Genomic DNA, 21,777 nt, shown 5'->3' on the forward strand with positions numbered 1-21,777 from the left:
AAGATAAAACAATTTATTATAAATGGTATGTTGATGACATTTTATTACTGATAGAGGGTGACATCAGAGAGGCCAACACATTTGCCCAAGCGATAGGTAGCATGCATCCAAAAATAAATTTCACTACGGAAGTTGAAAAAGAGAGTTCCATTAACTACTTTGACCTTACTCTTAAGAAAACTGACAATAAACGCAAGTTTTCGATTTTCATAAAATCTACTTGTACAGATACAACAATGAAAACAATCAATCACTGACAAAATTATTTAATTGGAGAGATAAAAAATCTACTCACCAAGTGGCACCAGTACACACACATACAAAAACGCTGTAATCAGCAAGCTTTTGGAGCCAGTGGCTCCTTCTTCAGGCAGAAGGATTGAAGGGGAAGGAAGAAGGGTGAGGGAAATGGACTGAAGGAGAGGTCTAGGAAAAAGTGTAGATCTCAGGAAAGTCACCCACAATTGCGGGTCGGGGAGACTTACTGTACAGGATGAGAAGGGAAGATGGATTGTCGGGGACTGCATTGGACAAGTGTCTCATCCAATGCAGTCCCCAACAATCCGCCTTCCCTTCTCATGCCGTATGGTAGGTCTCCCCTGACCCACGATTCTGGGTGACCTTCCCAAAATCTACCTTTTTCCTAGACCTCTCCAGTCCTTTTCCTTCACCCATCTTTCTTCCCCTTCAACCCTTCTGCATGAAGGAGCAGCCACTGGCTCCAAAAGCTTACCAATTACCACAGTCTTTCATGTGTGTGTTCTGTGACAGCTTGGTGAGTAGATTTTTTATCTACTTGTACAGACAGTATCTTCAAAGCCAGTTCATGACATCCTCCCAGACATAAAAAGGCCTTCTTCACCTCAATGACTCACTGGTTCCTTCGTCTGCCTTTAGCCAAAGTCAAAATACATAAAGAACACAGTATTTTAAAGAAATTGCTGTAGCTAACAGTTTTTCTGTAAAGGACATCAAGTGTCCTTACAACAGGCTAAAGAAATGTATAATAAGCAGCAGGCACACACATTCCCCCAGAAAATAGAACAAGTAAAGAAAGAACAAAAAGCATTCCTATGAAATTTAATGGCAAAATGTCACTACAAATAGAAAAGTGTTTCAGGAAATCTGATGTTAGATGTGGCTTTCAGGTTAACACCACCCCTCAAACAAGCGAGTAAAATGTAAACTGAAAAGGACATATGATAAATTTGATGATTCCAGAGTATACAGGATTGCTTATAGTAACTGTAACAAATATCATATCAGTCAAACTGGCTGCTCTTTTAATGTAAGGTTTAAAGAACATTCACTGCCACATAATAAAACTGCTTTGGGTCAGCATTTATCAGAAACTGGTCATTCTATAGGCAACAATAAGAATAGTATGCATATTCTCCACAGGGTGGGAAAAGGTAGTGCTCCTAACTTGTTAGAAGCACTTGAAATTTATCAAGCGAAAAAATAAGAGCCAACAGAAGTGCTTAACTGGCAGAGTGATTTTGTGCCCAAGGCCTACTATGCTTTGTTTGATAATGTTCTACTTTAATCACTAAATGCCTCTGTTTTATGTATCTTGCCTATTGGTAATGCACTGGTACAGGGTTTTATCATCCTTTTCTTGGAACAGTATGCTGCAAAGTCCAAGGGGCCATCTAATGGTCACATTCCTCTAAACACTTCTCTCCTATGCAGCGTTCTGGTGTTAATGCCAATAGAGGGCATTGATTATGTGCTGCAGTATGTTTTCATTCATTGGGCTTCTTTAGCTACTTGTTTTGTACTTTTTATATTCTGTCAAACAATGGAAAGTAACAATATTATGAAAAGGAAAGTTGCTACTCACCATATAGCAGAGATGCTGAGTTGCAGATAGGCACATCTGTGAACCAGCATCTCCGCTATATGGTGAGTAGCAACTTTACTTCCCATAATATTGTTATGTTATTCTGTGTATTCTGAAAGCTGTTTATTATTTATGTCAGCATCTGAAATATTGCCACTTGAGTCTTTCTCAATAACTGTCTCTTAATTTTTTCCTTTTTACAATACGGTTTTTGTTGTGGTTTAACTGCATTGCATTTTATTAATGTAATGACTTTTTAACCTTATAATCCCACTACAGACTTTACTGATTGTATCGCCCTTTTTATTTTACATTGTACAATTATCACTGAACAATGTGTGTACGCCTACAGTAGCAACATCTGGCAAAATTGCAACACAAACATTTTGTGGCTAATGCAGAACAGTTTGTTTTGAACAGTAGTGCTGCTGACGCAATGACTCTTGTGTATACTATTACTTATAAATGTGTGACAATGCTAGCACTGATTTTGTGTTAAGCACTTGACAATGCCACAATGGCTCCAGTATATTAGGACATGTTTTTGTAAAACAGGTATACCTCATCATATTTCAAGCATTTAAATTCACATACAAGTCAGTAATAATTTTTTAATGGTCTATTTTATCGTTTTAAGCTGTAGACAATCTGCTAGTTGTATTTGTGGTTCCTCGAATATTTGCTCCAGATCTGAAGATGGTGACTTGAATAAAACCAGTACATCTACATCTACATCTACATCCATACTCCGCAAGCCACCTGACGGTGCGTGGCGTAGGGTACCCTGAGTACCTCTATTGGTTCTCTCTTCTATTCCAGTCTCGTATTGTTCATGGAAAGAGGGATTGTCGGTATGCTTCTGTGTGGGCTCTAATCTCTCTGATTTTATCCTCATGGTCTCTTCGCGAGATATACGTAGGAGGGAGCAATATACTGCTCGACTCCTCGGTGAAGGTATGTTCTCGAAACTTTAACAAAAGCCCGTACCGAGCTACTGAGCGTCTCTCCTGCAGAGTCTTCCACTGGAGTTTATCTATCATCTCCGTAACGCTTTCGCGATTACTAAATGATCCTGTAACGAAGCGCGCTGCTCTCTGTTGGATCTATTCTCTCTCTTCTATCAACCCTATCTGGTACGGATCCCACACTGCTGAGCAGTATTCAAGCAGTGGGCGAACAAGCGTATTGTAACCTACTTCCTTTGTTTTCAGATTGCATTTCCTTAGGATTCTTCCAATGAATCTCAGTCTGGCATCTGCTTTACCGACGATCAACTTTATATGATCATTCCATTTTAAATCACTCCTAATGCGTACTCGCAGATAATTTATAGAATTAACTGCTTCCAGTTGCTGACCTGCTATATTGTAGCTAAATGACAAGGGATCCTTCTTTCTATGTATTCGCAGCACATTACACTTGTCTACATTGAGATTGAATTGCCATTCCCTGCACCATGCGTGAATTCGCTGCAGATCCTCCTGCATTTCAGTACAATTTTCCATTGTTACAACCTCTCGATACACCACAGTATCATCTGCAAAAAGCCTCAGTGAACTTCCGATGTCATCCACAAGGTCATTTATGTATATTGTGAATAGCAACGGTCCTATGACACTCCCCTGCGGCACACCTGAAATCACTCTTACTTCAGAAGACTTCTCTCCATTGAGAATGACATGCTGCGTTCTGTTATCTAGGAACTCTTCAATCCAATCACACAATTGGTCTGATAGTCCATATGCTCTTACTTTGTTCTTTAAACGACTGTGGGGAACTGTATCGAATGCCTTGTGGAAGTCAAGAAACACAGCATCTACCTGTGAACCCGTGTCTATGGCCCTCTGAGTCTTGTGGACGAGTAGCGCGAGCTGGGTTTCACACGACCGTCTTTTTCGAAACCCATGCCGATTCCTACAGAGTAAATTTCTAGTCTCCAGAAAAGTCATTATACTCGAACATAATACGAGTTCCAAAATTCTACAACTGATCGACGTTAGAGATGTAGGTCTATAGTTCTGCACATCTGTTCGACGTTCCTTCTTGAAAACGGGGATGACCTGTGCCCTTTTCCAATCCTTTGGAATGCTACACTCTTCTAGAGACCTACGGTACACTGCTGCAAGAAGGGGGGCACGTTCCTTCGCATACTCTGTGTAAAATCGAACTGGTATCCCATCAGGTCCAGCGGCTTTTCCTCTTTTGAGCGATTTTAATTGTTTCTCTATCCCTCTGTTGTCTATTTTAATATCTACATTTTGTCGTCTGTGCGAGAATCTAGAGAAGGAACTACAGTGCAGTCTTTCTCTGTGAAACAGCTTTGGAAAAAGACATTTAATATTTCGGCCTTTAGTCTGTCATCCTCTGTTTCAGTACCATTTTGGTCACAGAGTGTCTGGCTTTAGGCAGGAAGAATCATATCTTGTATAGTCTGAGGACCTACAAGTTTGTGACCATAGATATGAAGTAAAAGAAATTTATTCTGAATTTTGGGAAGATGTGGTTCATCAGAAAAGGAAAATGAATACAGGATACTAGTGCGACTTACTCTTGTGTACTGTTCCAGTGTATAATATGCACCAGATCAGATTAAAGAAAGACATCAAAGCATTTCAAAGATGGCCTGCTACAGTTGTTACCAGCAGGGTCAAATAACACGTCTTACGGAGGTACTTCAGGAGCTCAAATGGGAATCCCTGGAAGGAAGGTGACACTCTTTTCAAGAAATTATTGAGAAAATTTGGAGAGCCAGCATTTGAAACTGACTGCACAATGATTCTACAGCTGGCAACGCACATTTCATTTAAGGGTCATGAAGATAAGATATAAGAAATCAGGGGTCACACGGAGGCATATAGACAGTCATTTTCCTTAACTCTATTTGCAAGTGGAACAGGAAAGGAAATGACTAGTAGTGACAAAGTGTACCCTTCACTGCACACCATGCATTGGCTTGTGGAGTATGTTGATTAAGATGTAGAATGTCAGGGCCAGGTTTGCTTGCTCCCTTCACTCCCCCATCAGAAATCTGCCAATTTACAATTAATACCCTGTGGTTCTGCAAATACACACATATAAAAGTAAAATGTGACACACCACCTAGCTTTTGGAACTAAGTGTTCCTACATTAGGACTGCAAAATTGTACTGACCCAAAGAAAGCCTCTCTAGTTACAGATAGTTATGCCCCATCCTCAACCTATACAATATCTGCAGCACCATGTTACAGCAAGAGGATAATGTAGCCAGCTAGGGCATTGGAGACACATGAGTGTATAAAATTCTGACAACATAAATTTAAAACATTACACCTGATTGCAAAAGAAAAACATTTATTGTACATACATAAATATTAACATTTATATAATATATGATTAAATACAATACATATAAACAAAAAAGGGAATCACAGCTGTTTCAGCAGATGCTGGCTTTAGGCAGGAAGAATCATATCTTGTATAGCTTATGGGAATCCATATACAACTGGCAGGTGCAAACTGAAAGAAAGTTATGCACTAGTTTTTGACTGTTGTCTAATGTCTTCAAGAGCTTTCTGTACCAGCAGCTGGAGCTGTGGAGGCAGGCAGTCTTCCAAAGATCCTGAGGTATTTTCATCCATCGAACCTGAGGAAAAACATTACTATGGATAATTATCATTGTATTGTTAAGACCAAGTACAAATGAATGATCCAAAGCAATACACAAATCAACGGTTTTCAGATAATGGTGCAGCAACTGATCAATGTTCTTACATATCATCATTTGGCTTAGTTGACTGTACAGTGTCGGTTAGACCGTCAGTGAGAGAGCACTTCGATTTCCTGCTGCTAATAAGGCGAGTACACCGTTCGCTTGTTACACATTTTTACGAGCTTCAAACAGGTACAACTTATTTTCAGTTATCTGGGTAGTTACTATTTTATTTTTGTAATTTCTTGCGTGTTTGAGTGCCTACTAGACACAACCTTTTATTTTAATAACAGTGTAGTGTACAGTATCGCCGTTGCTATCGACCCTCGTATCGTACAGGCTTTTGTTTGTTTGGTTAGAACAGCTCAGTGTCGGTTAGACCGTCAGTGAGAGAGCACTTCGATTTCCTGCTGCTAATAAGGCGAGTACACCGTTCGCTTGTAGGGTAAACATAGTCATGTGTAGGGACTGTGGTTGTTGTGAGCGGACGCAAGGAGAATTGGCCACTCTTCGGGGGCAGGTGGAGGCTTTGTCTGTTAGGCTCATCGAGCTCGAGGCGCAGGCGTCGGCTCGTAGTGGCGTTGGGGCAACTGTGGTGAGACCTATGCCTACTTCGGTGGCCTTGGAATCGCATGGAACCCCTGATGTCGCTGCGTCTTCCGGCAGTGAGCATCTTACCGGTCAGCCATCACTCCAGGGTGAATGGCGGACAGTGGTGGGCTCGCGCGTGCCTGGCCGAAAGGCGAAGGTGGGATCTGGCCGCGTGGCAGCTGCCTTACCCCTTTCCAACAGGTACGGGGTGCTTCCTAGTGGTGATGACATCGTTTCCGAGCCACCACAGGATGCCTCGCCTGTTGGGCCAGTGGCCGATTCTCCGGCAAGGTCCTGACAGTCACAGAGGGCGGGCCTATTAGTTATAGGGAGCTCCAACGTTAGGCGGGTTATGGAGCCCCTTAGGAAAATAGCGGGTAGGTCGGGGAAGAATGCCAGTGTGCACTCGGTGTGCTTGCCGGGGGGTCTCGTCCGTAATGTGGAGGAGGCCCTTCCGGCAGCTATTGAACGCACTGGGTGTGACCGGCTGCAGATAGTAGCACATGTCGGAACGAATGACGCCTGCCGCTTGGGTTCTGAGGCCATCCTTGGTTCCTTCCGGCGGCTGGCTGATTTGGTGAAGACAACCAGCATCGCACGCGGAGTGCAAGCTGAGCTTAATATCTGCAGCATAGTGCCCAGAGTCGATCGCGGTCCTCTGGTTTGGAGCCGTGTGGAGGGTCTAAACCAGAGGCTCAGACGACTCTGCGACTATAAAGGTTGCAAATTCATCGACCTCCGTTATTGGGTGGAGAACTGTAGGGCCCCCCTAGACAGGTCAGGCGTGCACTACACACCGGAAGCAGCTACTAGGGTAGCAGAGTACGTGTGGCGTGCACACGGGGGTTTTTTAGGTTAGAGGGACCCCCCCTTGGGCGAAACGATAAAATACCTGACGGCTTACCAGATAGGACATTATCATCGTTGATAAAGAACGTCCGTCCTCAGAGACCAAAAACAGGAAAAGTCAACGTAATATTGGTAAACTGCAGGAGTATCCAGGGCAAGGTTCCTGAATTAGTATCTCTTATTGAAGGAAATAGTGCGCATATAGTATTAGGAACGGAAAGTTGGTTAAAACCGGAAGTGAACAGTAACGAAATCCTAGACACAGAATGGAATATATACCGCAAGGATAGGATAAACGCCAATGGTGGAGGAGTATTTATAGCAGTAAAGAATTCAATAATATCCAGTGAAGTTATTAGCGAATGCGAATGTGAAATAATCTGGGTTAAGTTAAGTATCAAAGGTGGGTCAGATATTATAGTCGGATGCTTCTATAGACCACCTGCATCAGCAACCGTAGTAGTTGAGCGCCTCAGAGAGAACCTGCAGAACGTCGTGAAGAAGTTTCGTGATCATACTATTGTAATAGGGGGAGACTTCAATCTACCAGGTATAGAATGGGATAGTCACACAATCAGAACTGGAGCCAGGGACAGAGACTCTTGTGACATTATCCTGACTGCCTTGTCCGAGAATTACTTCGAGCAGATAGTTAGAGAACCAACTCGTGAAGCTAACGTTTTAGACCTCATAGCAACAAATAGACCGGAACTTTTCGACTCCGTGAATGTAGAAGAGGGTATCAGTGATCATAAGTCAGTGGTTGCATCAATGACTACAAGTGTAATAAGAAATGCCAAGAAAGGAAGGAAAATATATTTGCTTACCAAGAGTGATAGGGCACAAATCGCAGAATATCTGAGTGACCACCATCAAACGTTCATCTCTGAGGAAGAGGATGTGGAACAAAAATGGAAAAAATTCAGAAACATCGTCCAGTACGCCTTAGATAAGTTCATACCGACTAAGGTCCAAAGCGAGGGGAAAGATCCACCGTGGTATAACAATCATGTACGAAAGGTACTACGGAAACAAAGAAAGCTTCATCATAGGTTTAAGAGTAGTCGAATCATAGCTAATAAGGAAAAGCTGAACGAAGCGAAAAAGAGCGTAAAGAGAGCAATGAGAGAAGCATTCAACGAATTCGAACATAAAACATTGGCAAACAATCTAAACAAGAACCCTAAAAAGTTTTGGTCATATGTAAAATCGGTAAGCGGATCTAAATCCCCTATTCAGTCACTCGTTGACCACGATGGCACCGAAACAGAGGACGACCGAAGAAAGGCAGAAATACTGAATTCAGTGTTCCGAAACTGTTTCACTGCGGAAAATCGTAACACGGTCCCTGACTTCAGCCGTCGCACGGACGCCAAAATGGAAAATATTGAAATAAACGATATCGGAATTGAAAAACAACTGCTATCACTCAGTAGCGGAAAAGCATTCGGACCAGACGAGATACCCTTAAGATTCTACAGTGATTATGCCAAAGAACTTGCCCCCTTTCTATCAGCAATTTATCGTAGATCGCTGGAAGAACGTAAAGTACCTAGCGACTGGAAGAAAGCGCAGGTCGTTCCCATTTTCAAGAAGGGTCATAAATCAGATGCGAATAATTATAGGCCTATTTCGCTTACGTCAATCTGTTGTAGAATAATGGAACATGTTTTGTGTTCTCGTATTATGACGTTCTTAGATAATACAAATCTCCTTCATCATAACCAACATGGATTCCGCAAACAGAGATCATGAGTAACTCAGCTCGCCCTATTTGCCCAAGAAATTCACAGTGCCGTAGACACTGGCGAGCAGATTGATGCCGTATTCCTGGACTTCAGGAAGGCATTTGATACGGTTCCGCACTTACGTTTAGTGAAAAAAATACGAGCTTACGGAATATCGGACCAGGTTTGTGATTGGATTCAGGATTTCCTAGAAGAAAGAACACAACATGTCATTCTTAACGGTTCAAAATCTGCAGATGTAGAGGTAATTTCGGGAGTACCGCAGGGAAGCGTGATAGGACCTTTATTGTTTACAATATACATAAATGACTTAGTTGACAACATTGGTAGCTCCGTGAGGCTATTTGCAGATGACACGGTTGTCTACAAGAAAGTAGCAACATCAGAAGACTCGTACGTACTCCAGGAGGACCTGCAGAGGATTAATGCATGGTGCGACAGCTGGCAGCTTTCCCTAAACGTAGATAAATGTAATATAATGCGCATACATAGGGGCAGAAATCCATTCCAGTACGATTATGCCATAGGTGGTAAATCATTGGAAGCGGTAACGACCGTAAAATACTTAGGAGTTACTATCCGGAGCGATCTGAAGTGGAATGATCACATAAAACAAATAGTGGGAAAAGCAGGCACCAGGTTGAGATTCATAGGAAGAATTCTAAGAAAATGTGACTCATCGACGAAAGAAGTAGCTTACAAAATGCTTGTTCGTCCGATTCTTGAGTATTGCTCATCAGTATGGGACCCTTACCAGGTTGGATTAATAGAAGAGATAGACATGATCCAGCGAAAAGCAGCGCGATTCGTCATGGGGACATTTAGTCAGCGCGAGAGCGTTACGGAGATGCTGAACAAGCTCCAGTGGCGGACACTTCAAGAAAGGCGTTACGCAATACGGAGAGGTTTATTATCGAAATTACGAGAGAGCACATTCCGGGAAGAGATGGGCAACATATTACTACCGCCCACATATATCTCGCGTAATGATCACAACGAAAAGATCCGAGAAATTAGAGCAAATACGGAGACTTACAAGCAGTCGTTCTTCCCACGCACAATTCGTGAATGGAACAGGGAAGGGGGGATCAGATAGTGGTACAATAAGTACCCTCCGCCACACACTGTAAGGTGGCTCGCGGAGTATAGATGTAGATGTAATAAAGCATGTGTGTTCATCTACATCTACATGGATACTCTGCAAATCACATTTAAGTGCCTGGCAGAGGGTTCCATTATCTACACAATGCTGTGGACTGATCCTCAGTTTTCTTCTATAGCTGTTCCCAAAAAACAGTTACTGAACCCAGCGTTCACAGTTTGTACAGGAAATAAGACCAATCAAAATTAGAAAAATAACCAATCAAAATTTGCCTGGAAACAAATACTTGTTAGGAGATGACCCATTCTGTCCTGTGGCAACCAGTCATCTGCTGACACTAGAAATGATGCTCAATATGGCACTCAGTATGGTGTCCACTCTTCCATATAGCTCCCTCCTCATTTAATCACAAAACTGTGCAAACACACCTGGCTGCTCTCAAATTTGGTAACATACACAGTACACACACTACTGTAGAATATATCCAGTGTTGATTGGTGTGGAACACATTAATGCCTTTAAATGTCCGCACAGCCAGAAATCCAAGGGATAAAGGCAAATAATGGGAAGTTCATACTACCACACCATCTCTATCAATTCACTGTTCAGTAATTTTTGTGTTAGGTACTGTAATAAAAGATGAAGAAAGAGGGGTGGGGTGTTGTCCCACTGTGCATAAGTCACATCCATTGACTTATTGCGAGGGTAAAGTTCCCCAATAGCATGGGTAATTTATCACATAGAAACTTGAAATAAACGGCATCTGCTAATCTGGCCGGTAAAGTGTATGATCCTACAGATCTACCACCCTCAGTTCCTATCCAAACTGATACTAAAGGTTATACAATGCCTTACTTCCATCTGCCCACATGTGATTATTGCAGTAATTTATTGACCCACTTTGTGGTGGATCCTACTTCACCCATAAATAAAATGAAATCCACTGGTAGAACTGTAATTTGGCATGGCGATCCTGAGATCCGAGATCTGGTACAGCCTGTAAACGACGTGATAAAGAACTACTCATGAAGAGTTGGTCATGCAAGATTGTGATTTATGCCTTCAGCAACTCTAAATCTTTGCATACTTTCTACAATATCATCTCTACTCATTGCACCAATCATTTCTCCACATCAAGCATGCTAACTGAACAAGGCCTTGTCTTCGTTGTGATGATCTTCCATGTCCATCTCCAGATGGAGTGCGGCATTGAGGATGTCTTTTGGTGTGACTAATTGATACTGTTGCCTAAACTGTGGTACTACATGTGCTTGTACTGCTATCACAAATGCGGAGTACATATTTGGCACCACCAGTGAGACACCAAAATAACAGTGCCTATTTCACTTGCTGCTAGGGCTGCCAATGTCTGCATGCCACCAGTATGGACCTGCTCTCTCTTGCATCATTCACACTCCATGAAGATTCAACCTGCTGATTAGGGCAGTTCCGAGATGCGATTTCGCTACAACAAACTTTGCCTGTTACCATACTCAGCTTGGACTGTTAACATTAGAGTGCATGTGTAACACTAGTGCAAAGTCACTGCAGTTGTGTTTTCCCGTGTACTTGGTTGTTGTAATAAAAACTGTAGATACTGCGTAAATCATAGCCACATACCACATTTGCATAATTAGGACTCCATTTCACTGTTTAGTAGTTCACAGCCCACAGAATCATTAACGGGGACTTTTTCCTTCTATTTTTAACAAGCACTGCACAAGTATGGGACATTTTTTTCTAAAACACCCAAAACAAATATGCAAAAGTGGGCTGTCTAGATTCTATCATAAATATGATGCTTTGACATGTAGTTCAAAAAACGGTAATAACTATAATGAGGATGCATCTATTTCAGCAAACCATCAATGAATGGCAAAGGAATTTCAAAAGAAGATACAGTTAGTCACTTTCATACCTTGCACATATGATGGCAAGTATCACACTACACCCAGCAGCAAACAGTGCAACCTTAACTCTAACAACAGTCATTCTGCCACCAAAATCCCATAACAGGCATTCAAGACATTCTTAAAGCAAGAATCCTTTCTCATGACTGACAAAAATCTGCACAACTACTACTGAACCGCATACGAAATACACTCCTGGAAATGGAAAAAAGAACACATTGACACCGGTGTGTCAGACCCACCATACTTGCTCCGGACACTGCGAGAGGGCTGTACAAGCAATGATCACACGCACGGCACAGCGGACACACCAGGAACCGCGGTGTTGGCCGTCGAATGGCGCTAGCTGCGCAGCATTTGTGCACCGCCGCCGTCAGTGTCAGCCAGTTTGCCGTGGCATACGGAGCTCCATCGCAGTCTTTAACACTGATACCATGCCGCGACAGCGTGGACGTGAACCGTATGTGCAGTTGACGGACTTTGAACGAGGGCGTATAGTGGGCATGCGGGAGGCCGGGTGGACGTACCGCCGAATTGCTCAACACGTGGGGCGTGAGGTGTCCACAGTACATCGATGTTGTCGCCAGTGGTCGGCGGAAGGTGCACGTGCCCGTCGACCTGGGACCGGACCGCAGCGACGCACGGATGCACGCCAAGACCGTAGGATCCTACGCAGTGCCGTAGGGGACCGCACCGCCACTTCCCAGCAAATTAGGGACACTGTTGCTCCTGGGGTATCGGCGAGGACCATTCGCAACCGTCTCCATGAAGCTGGGCTACGGTCCCGCACACCGTTAGGCCGTCTTCCGCTCACGCCCCAACATCGTGCAGCCCGCCTCCAGTGGTGTCGCGACAGGCGTGAATGGAGGGACGAATGGAGACGTGTCGTCTTCAGCGATGAGAGTCGCTTCTGCCTTGGTGCCAATGATGGTCGTATGTGTGTTTGGCGCCGTGCAGGTGAGCGCCACAATCAGGACTGCGTACGACCGAGGCACACAGGGCCAAAACCCGGCATCATGGTTTGGGGAGCGATCTCCTACACTGGCCGTACACCACTGGTGATCGTCGAGGGGACACTGAATAGTGCACGGTACATCCAAACCGTCATCGAACCCATCGTTCTAACATTCCTAGACCGGCAAGGGAACTTGCTGTTCCAACAGGACAATGCACGTCCGCATGTATCCCGTGCCACCCAACGTGCTCTAGAAGGTGTAAGTCAACTACCCTGGCCAGCAAGATCTCCGGATCTGACCCCATTGAGCATGTTTGGGACTGGATGAAGCGTCGTCTCATGCGGTCTGCACGTCCAGCACGAACGCTGGTCCAACTGAGGCGCCAGGTGGAAATGGCATGGCAAGCCGTTCCACAGGACTACATCCAGCATCTCTACGATCGTCTCCATGGGAGAATAGCAGCCTGCATTGCTGCGAAAGGTGGATATACACTGTACTAGTGCCGACATTGTGCATGCTCTGTTGCCTGTGTCTATGTGACTGTGGTTCTGTCAGTGTGATCATGTGATGTATCTGACCCCAGGAATGTGTCAATAAAGTTTCCCCTTCCTGGGACAATGAATACACGGTGTTCTTATTTCAATTTCCAGGAGTGTACTTCATTGTTCTGCAAGTGATTTTTAGACAGGAGTGATTATTAGACAGATTTTTAATTTCCATCCCAATTACATCCTAGGCCTAACATCTGCCATTGCCCTGCAACACCTATTGAGACTTGCACTTTCATAGTTAAAATTCTACTGCTATTTAAAATATTATTGTTGTCCCATATACTGTGCATTCTCCTTAGTCTCGAGATATGATTGTCTCTTGTCCTTCTAGTAATGCAGTCAATTCCATATAACTTTTTCTTTATCCTACTTGCAATCAATCTCTAAGAACAGGAGCAGTTAAATGTTATTTTTGGTTCTGTTGCAGGCTCAGTGATTAGTAAGCTGATCTGTTAGGTATCAATTCTATACCACATAGTGTCCTTTAAGCAGGCAGGCAGGTTAGAAAATTTAAAAAGGGAAATGGATAGGTAAAAGTTAGATATAGTGGGAATTATTGAAGTTCAGTGGCAGGAGGAACAAGACTTTTGGTCAGGTGAATACAGGGTTATAAATACAAAATCAAATAGCGGTAATGCCGGAGTAGGTTTAATAACGAATAAAAAAAATAGGAGTGCAGGTACACTACTACAAACAGCATAGTGAACGTATTATTGTGGCCAAGATAGACAAGAAGCCCACACCTACTACAGTAGTATAAGTTTATATGCCAACTAGCTTTGCAGATGACGAAGAAATTGATGAAATGTATGATGAGATAAAAGAAATTACTCAGGTAGTGAAGGGAGACGAAAATTTAATAGTCATGGGTGAATGGAATTCAATAGTAAGAAAAGGAAGAGAAGGAAACATAGTAGGTGAATATGGATTGGGGATTAGAAATGAAAGAGGAAGCTGCCTGGTAGAATTTTGCACAGAGCACAACTTAATCATAGCCAACACTTGGTTCAAGAATCATGAAAAAAGAGTGTATACATGGAAGAAGCCTGTAGATACTAGAAGGTATCAGATGGATTATATAATGGTAAGACAGAGATTTAGGAACCAGGTTTTAAATTTTAAGACATTTCCAGGGGCAGATGTGGACTCTGACCACAATCTGTTGGTTATGAACTGTAGATTAAAACTGAAGAAACTGCAAAAAGGTAGGATTTTAAGGAGATGGGACCTGGATAAACTGACTAAACCAGAGGTTGTAGAGAGTTTCATGGAGAGCATAAGGAAACAATTGACAGGAATGGGCGAAAGAAATACAGTGGAAGAAGAATGGGTAGCTTTGAGAGATAAAGTAGTGAAGCCAGCAAAGGATCAAGTAGGTAAAAAGATGAGGGCTAGTAGAAATCATTGGGTAACAGAAGAAATATTGAATTTAATTGATAAAAGGAGAAAATATAAAAATGCAGTAAATGAAGCAGGCAAAAAGGAATACAAATGTCTCAAAAATGAGATCAACAGGAAGTGCAAAATGGCTAAGCAGGGATGTCTAGAGGACAAATGTAAGAATGTAGAGGTTTATCTCACTAGGCGTAAGATAGATACTGCCTACAGGAAAATTAAAGAGACCTTTGGAGAAAAGAGAACCACTTGTATGAATATCAAGAGCTCAGTTGGAAACCCAATTCTTACCAAAGAAGGGAAAGCAGAAAGGTGGAAGGAGTATATAGAGGGTCTATACAAGGGCGATGTACTTGAGGACAATATTATGGAAATGGAAGAGGATGTAGATGAAGATGAAATGGGAGACACGATACTGCGTGAAGAGTTTGACAGAGCACTGAAAGATCCAAGTTGAAACAAGGCCCCGGGAGTAGACAACATTCCATTAGAACTACTGACAGCCTTGGGAGAGTCAGCTCAACAAAACTCTACCATTTGGTGAGAAAGATGCACAAGACAGGTGAAATACCCTCAGACTTCAAGAAGAACGTAATAATTCTAAACCCAAAGAAAGCAGGTATTGACAGATGTGAAAATTACCAAACAATCAGTTTAATAAGTCACAGACGCAAAATACTAACGCGAATTCTTTATAGACGAATGTAAAAACTGGTAGAAGCCGACCTCGGGGAAGATCAATATGGATTCCGTAGAAATATTGGAACATGTGAGGCTACTACTTATCTTAGAAAATAGATTGAGGAAAGGCAAACATACGTTTCTAGCATTTGTAGACTTAGAGAAAGCTTTTGACAATGTTGACTGGAATACTCTATTTCAAATTCTAAAGGTGGCAGGGGTAACATACAGGGAGCGAAAGGCTATTTACAATTTGTACAGAAACCAGATGGCAGTCATAAGAGTCAAGGGACATGAAAGGGAAGCAGTGGTTGGGAAGGGAGTGAGACAGGGTTGTAGCCTCTCCCCAAAGTTATTTAATCTGCATATTGGGCAAGCAGTAAAGGAAACAAAATAAAAATTCAGAGTAGGTATTAAAATCCATGGAGAAGAAATAGAAACTTTGAGGTTCGCCGATGATATTGTAATTCTGTCAGAGACAGCAAATGACTTGGAAGAGCAGTTGAACGGAATGGGCAGTGTCTTGAAAGGAGGATATAAGATGAACATCAACAAAAGCAAAACAAGGATAATGGAATGTAGTCGAATTAAGTCTGGTGATGCTGAGGGAATTAGATTAGGAAATGAGACACTTAAAGCAGCAAAGGAGTTTTGCTATTTGGGAAGCAAAATAACTGACGATGGTCGAAGTAGAGAGGATATAAAATGTAGACTGGCAATGGCAAGGATAGTGTTTCTGAAGAAGAGAAATTTGTTAACATCGAGTATAGATTTAAGTGTCAGGAAGTCATTTCTGAAAGTATTTGTATGGAGTGTAGCCATGTATGGAAGTGGGCAATTGATGATAAATAGTTTGGACAAGAAGAGAATAGAAGCTTTCGAAATGTGGTGCTACAGAAAATGCTGTAGATTAGATGGGTACATCACATATCTAATGAGGAGGTATTGAATAGAATTGGGGAGAAGAAGAGTTTGTGGCACAATTTGACTAGAAGAAGGGATCGGTTGGAAGGACATGTTTTGAGTCATCAAGGGATCACCAATTTAGTATTGGAGGGCAGCGTGGAGGCTAAAAATCGTAGATGGAGACCAAGAGATGAATACACTAAGCAGATTCAGAAGGATTTAGGTTGCAGTAGGTACTGGGAGGTGAAGAAGCTTGCACAGGATAGAGTAGCATGGAGAGCTGCATCTAACCGGTCTCAGGACTGAAGATGATAACAACAACAACAACAGTGTCCTGTACTTCAATTAAAATAATTCTGATGTTTTATCAGCTTGACTGGTAGGGACAAGTCACCAATCAATTATAGTCTTTCTTGAGTGCTGTCTATTCAATGTGTTGCTCATTTTGGAGGTTTGCTGATTGCATTCCTGAAATACTGACCCTTTTCACAACCACCACCACCATTTAACCACAAAGTTATTTTATTAAATCTAGATACACAGTGTATCAGAAATATTTTTACAAGTTATAGGGGCAGACTCCTCACACTAAAAATATGAAATAAGTCCAAAAACGGGTTTGATTCTGATATCCACACTATACTCTGTTTAAAATTACTTTAGGACTGATAGCCAAGAAGACAGTAATGGAGTAAGGCTCATGCAGAAGCCATAGTGCGCATTCATTCAATCCCATAAGATCTACAGTTGCAGTAACCACCCACAGTTGCCACGTCTTCACCGTTTCCACAACACTTGGTTCTTTCACTATGCTTGACAGCCAGCTTGCTGTCTTATGACATCATTCATTGCACTCTGATTTTATTTTGTTTTCGTTTCCTACAGTTTTGAGGTTAAATACATTAGATAACTGTTGTGTCTAGACAAGACAGCCTAGACACAATGAGAGGAAGCCGAAAGGCACGCGCTAAGCTAAAGCTGGATGGCGTGAGGTTTGAAACAGGATACGTAATGAATGCTATAAAGAAAAGTACGTAGCTGCTGGAATACTTAACTTTAATCCATCCTTGTGGTACATCTGGAGATTGTGGCGATACAAGTGAGACTCTGTAGATACAAGCTATGTAAGGCTAATGGCGCCTTGCTAGGTCATAGCCATGGACTTAGCTGAAGGCTATTCTAACTATCTGCTCGGCAAAGGAGCGAGGCTTCGTCAGTGTAGTCGCTAGCTATGTCGTCCGTACAACTGGGGCGAGTGCTAGTCCGTATCTCGAGACCTGCCTTGTGGTGGCACTCGGTCTGCGATCACACAGTGGCGACACGCAGGTCCGACATGTACTAATGGACCGCGGCCGATTTAAAGCTACCACCTAGCAAGTGTGGTGTCTGGCGGTGACACCACAATAACGAAACACACACACACACACACACAGCCATAGGATGCAAGTGAAAGAACTTCATGCACCCAGACCCGATCTAATGATCAATCAAGAACAAAAATAGTGCAAATCCAGGCAAGGACACAAACGCAGTTTTAATAGAGCAATGTACGATGCAGCTGAGTGGTTGCGTGGTTGTTAAGTGAAAAATGCATTTTTCTGTTTCACCTGTCTTCGTACAAATAGTACTGATAGTGCCTGGACTGAAACTGGTATCACCGACTTAAAGAATTTTTACGCAAAGTTGAAAAAACACAATTCCAGCGAAAAACATTTAACTTCGAGCTTTGGAGGTAAACTACAATAAACGCCTTAAATTTAGAACTGAAAACACCAAAAATATTAAGCAGCCGAAAAGTTAACATTCATTGCATTAAAGATCTCTCCGAAACGCGCCTTTTCATATGATTTGCTGCAAAGTGTCAGAAAATGTAATGATGACATATAAAAACACTAACCAAAGATTTTAACTCAAAGTTAGCTTCTAATGATATTTAATACATGATTATAGAAGACACAGTACGTAAAATTATGGGTAGAGAGTGATCTGCCCACCCCCCTCCCCCTGAATTCTTAGTTGTTTATGTCAGACTAATCTGTAGCGTAACCAGAGGTCTATATTGGCTCCGATTGATAAATGCCGCAGCCTTCCCCAGTATAGAAACCACGAGCCGCGCCTGCTCTGGAGGGAAAAATAATGTTGGGGCAGCCAGTGGCACATAAAAAATTATTACTATCAAGTCAGATTAGACACTTTTCAAGTTAAAACTAAAATCTGTTTACCTTTGCTGAGATAATTCAGCACTGATGATAAGTTTGATGATTTTGGTTAGTACAACACACACACTGCACTTTGTGTATCTCATCAAACAAGTAATAGAAAATGTAAGTGATTTATTATAGTGGCATTCAGTGATCATCATTTGGCACCTGTAAGCTCAACAACAGTGGAATTTAAGGTTCTCAGAAAACCATCATTTTAACCAGCAATGATCATACTGGCTGCCAGGGTGTATCAGATCCCAGCTCCTTTAAAAAGTGGTATCTGGTAAGTAACATATAACTATTTACAGATCTGCACAACCTGGATTTTCACTACAAACATTTCTGTGACTGTAAGCTGCTGGCCAAGAGAAGCTACCACTGGGGATGATGCCAATTTTAAAGGCAGATCTGTAAATTGAATACTGATGGTGATGGGTACGTTGATGAGAAGTGGGTTAATTCTGACAGAATCCAGAAGCAGGACTGAGCAGACACCACAACTAGAACAACAATGACAATGCTTTCCAGCATGGGAGTTGGACTTCTTGTTCCGCATACAGTCATCTCGCACAATTTTCTTCCAAACTGTCTCCTGCCTTTTAAATCAAATAACAGGGGTTTATCACAAAGAAATGAATCATACGAGGTCTGTTCAAAAAAACTCCAGAACATTCGTAATTTCGTGCCAAAGGTGTGTTGGAGATAAATGTGATTGGCATCCCTGCACATGCCTATGTTTAATGTGTAACTGTTGTATGTTTGTTAGTTATTGTTCAGTGCTGCATTGAGTAGAACACTGGTGTCACACAGTTTGAGAACTTTGAGATGGCAGAGTTAGAGGAACAATGTGTCTGCCTAAAATTTTGCATGAAAATCAAGAAGACCTTAACAGAGACACATCAAATGATGCAGGAAGCCTACGGTCATAGGTGTTTAAGCAGTAATCAAGGTTACAAATGGTTCACATGGTTCAAAAATGGCCTGATGGAAGTTAAAGGTGACCCTCATTCAAGATGCCCTTCGATGTCTACAGACGCTGCATGTGTCAGGAATGTCAACGAAATTGTGCATGCCAGTCAAAGACTGATTGTCCAAGAAACTGCAGAAGAATGTAACATTTCAATTGGATTATGCCATGAAATCCAGACACAGCATCTTGGAATGCATCGGGTCGCTGCCAAGTTCGTCCCACGACTCATGAGTCAAGACCGAAAAGACCTTCACCTCCCAATCTGTGATAAGCTTTTGAATTGCTCAAAAGAGAGCGAGATGTTCCTTAATAGAATCATAACTGCTGATGAGACATGGGTCTACAGTTATGATGTTGAGACCAAAGTTCAGTCTTCACAATGGGTCAAGAAAGGTTCTCAAAGACAAAAAAAGTTTGTTAGGTCAAATGTCAAAGCCATGTTGATACTTTTCTTTGACTTTGAAAGATTAGTTCATCAAAAATTTGTAACACAGGGAAAAATTGTTAATTGACGGTACTATCACGACGTTTGTGATACCTGCAAGAAAATACACTCCTGGAAATGGAAAAAAGAACACATTGACACCGGTGTGTCAGACCCACCATACTTGCTCCGGACACTGCGAGAGGGCTGTACAAGCAATGATCACACGCACGGCACAGCGGACACACCAGGAATCGCGGTGTTGGCCGTCGAATGGCGCTAGCTGCGCAGCATTTGTGCACCGCCGCCGTCAGTGTCAGCCAGTTTGCCGTGGCATACGGAGCTCCATCGCAGTCTTTAACACTGGTAGCATGCCGCGACAGCGTGGACGTGAACCGTATGTGCAGTTGACGGACTTTGAGCGAGGGCGTATAGTGGGCATGCGGGAGGCCGGGTGGACGTACCGCCGAATTGTTCAACACGTGGGGCGTGAGGTCTCCACAGTACATCGATGTTGTCGCCAGTGGTCGGCGGAAGGTGCACGTGCCCGTCGACCTGGGACCGGACCGCAGCGATGCACGGATGCACGCCAAGACCGTAGGATCCTACGCAGTGCCGTAGGGGACCGCACCGCCACTTCCCAGCAAATTAGGGACACTGTTGCTCCTGGGGTATCGGCGAGGACCATTCGCAACCGTCTCCATGAAGCTGGGCTACGGTCCCGCACACCGTTAGGCCGTCTTCCGCTCACGCCCCAAAATCGTGCAGCCCGCCTCCAGTGGTGTCGCGACAGGCGTGAATGGAGGGACGAATGGAGACGTGTCGTCTTCAGCGATGAGAGTCGCTTCTGCCTTGGTGCCAATGATGGTCGTATGTGTGTTTGGCGCCGTGCAGGTGAGCGCCACAATCAGGACTGCGTACGACCGAGGCACACAGGGCCAAAACCCGGCATCATGGTTTGGGGAGCGATCTCCTACACTGGCCGTACACCACTGGTGATCGTCGAGGGGACACTGAATAGTGCACGGTACATCCAAACCGTCATCGAACCCATCGTTCTACCATTCCTAGACCGGCAAGGGAACTTGCTGTTCCAACAGGACAATGCACGTCCGCATGTATCCCGTGCCACCCAACGTGCTCTAGAAGGTGTAAGTCAACTACCCTGGCCAGCAAGATCTCCGGATCTGTCCCCCATTGAGCATGTTTGGGACTGGATGAAGCGTCGTCTCACGCGGTCTGCACGTCCAGCACGAACGCTGGTCCAACTGAGGCGCCAGGTGGAAATGGCATGGCAAGCCGTTCCACAGGACTACATCCAGCATCTCCACGATCGTCTCCATGGGAGAATAGCAGCCTGCATTGCTGCGAAAGGTGGATATACACTGTACTAGTGCCGACATTGTGCATGCTCTGTTGCCTGTGTCTATGTGCCTGTGGTTCTGTCAGTGTGATCATGTGATGTATCTGACCCCAGGAATGTGTCAATAAAGTTTCCCCTTCCTGGGACAATGAATTCACGGTGTTCTTATTTCAATTTCCAGGAGTGTATAAGAAGGAAACAGCCTGAAATATGGCAAGACAATTCATGGCTCTTGCTTCATGATAATGCATGCAGAAATTTATCCCTATTGGTAATTGTCTATTGCACAAAAAAAGAAATCACTGTCCTGCTTCATTCTCTGTACTGTATAGACCTGCCCTCTGCAGATTTTCTTTTATTTGCATAGTTGAAAACCTTGTTGTAAGGACAAAGATTCACAACAATAGACGAGATAAAAGAAAATTCGCAGAGGACACTTCAAGCGATCCAGCAAAAGGTGTGCCAAGACTGCTTCCGGAAGTGGAAATGGCACTGGGAGTGGTGTACTAATTGTGAAGGTGAGTGAAAAGGACACCTTGCACATTAAGCAAAAGGTAAATGTAGAAAAATTTTGTGGACAAAGTTCTGGAACTGT

The 21,777-nt window shown here is 43.1% G+C and overlaps 1 protein-coding gene across 1 annotated transcript in view; it reads right to left on the reverse strand.

The window, feature by feature from the left end:
* Positions 1–5,162: 5,162 nt before the first annotated feature.
* Positions 5,163–21,777, reverse strand: part of LOC126467941 (coiled-coil domain-containing protein 149) — a 70,816-nt gene continuing 54,201 nt past the window's right edge. Inside the window, exon 12 of the mRNA XM_050096507.1 lies at positions 5,163–5,466. Within this exon, the coding sequence (XP_049952464.1) occupies positions 5,351–5,466 (116 nt within the window). The 3' untranslated portion in view covers positions 5,163–5,350. The remainder of the gene's footprint in view (positions 5,467–21,777) is intronic.

This window comes from Schistocerca serialis, chromosome 1, assembly GCF_023864345.2.
Source record: "Schistocerca serialis cubense isolate TAMUIC-IGC-003099 chromosome 1, iqSchSeri2.2, whole genome shotgun sequence".
Lineage (NCBI taxonomy): Eukaryota > Metazoa > Arthropoda > Insecta > Orthoptera > Acrididae > Schistocerca > Schistocerca serialis.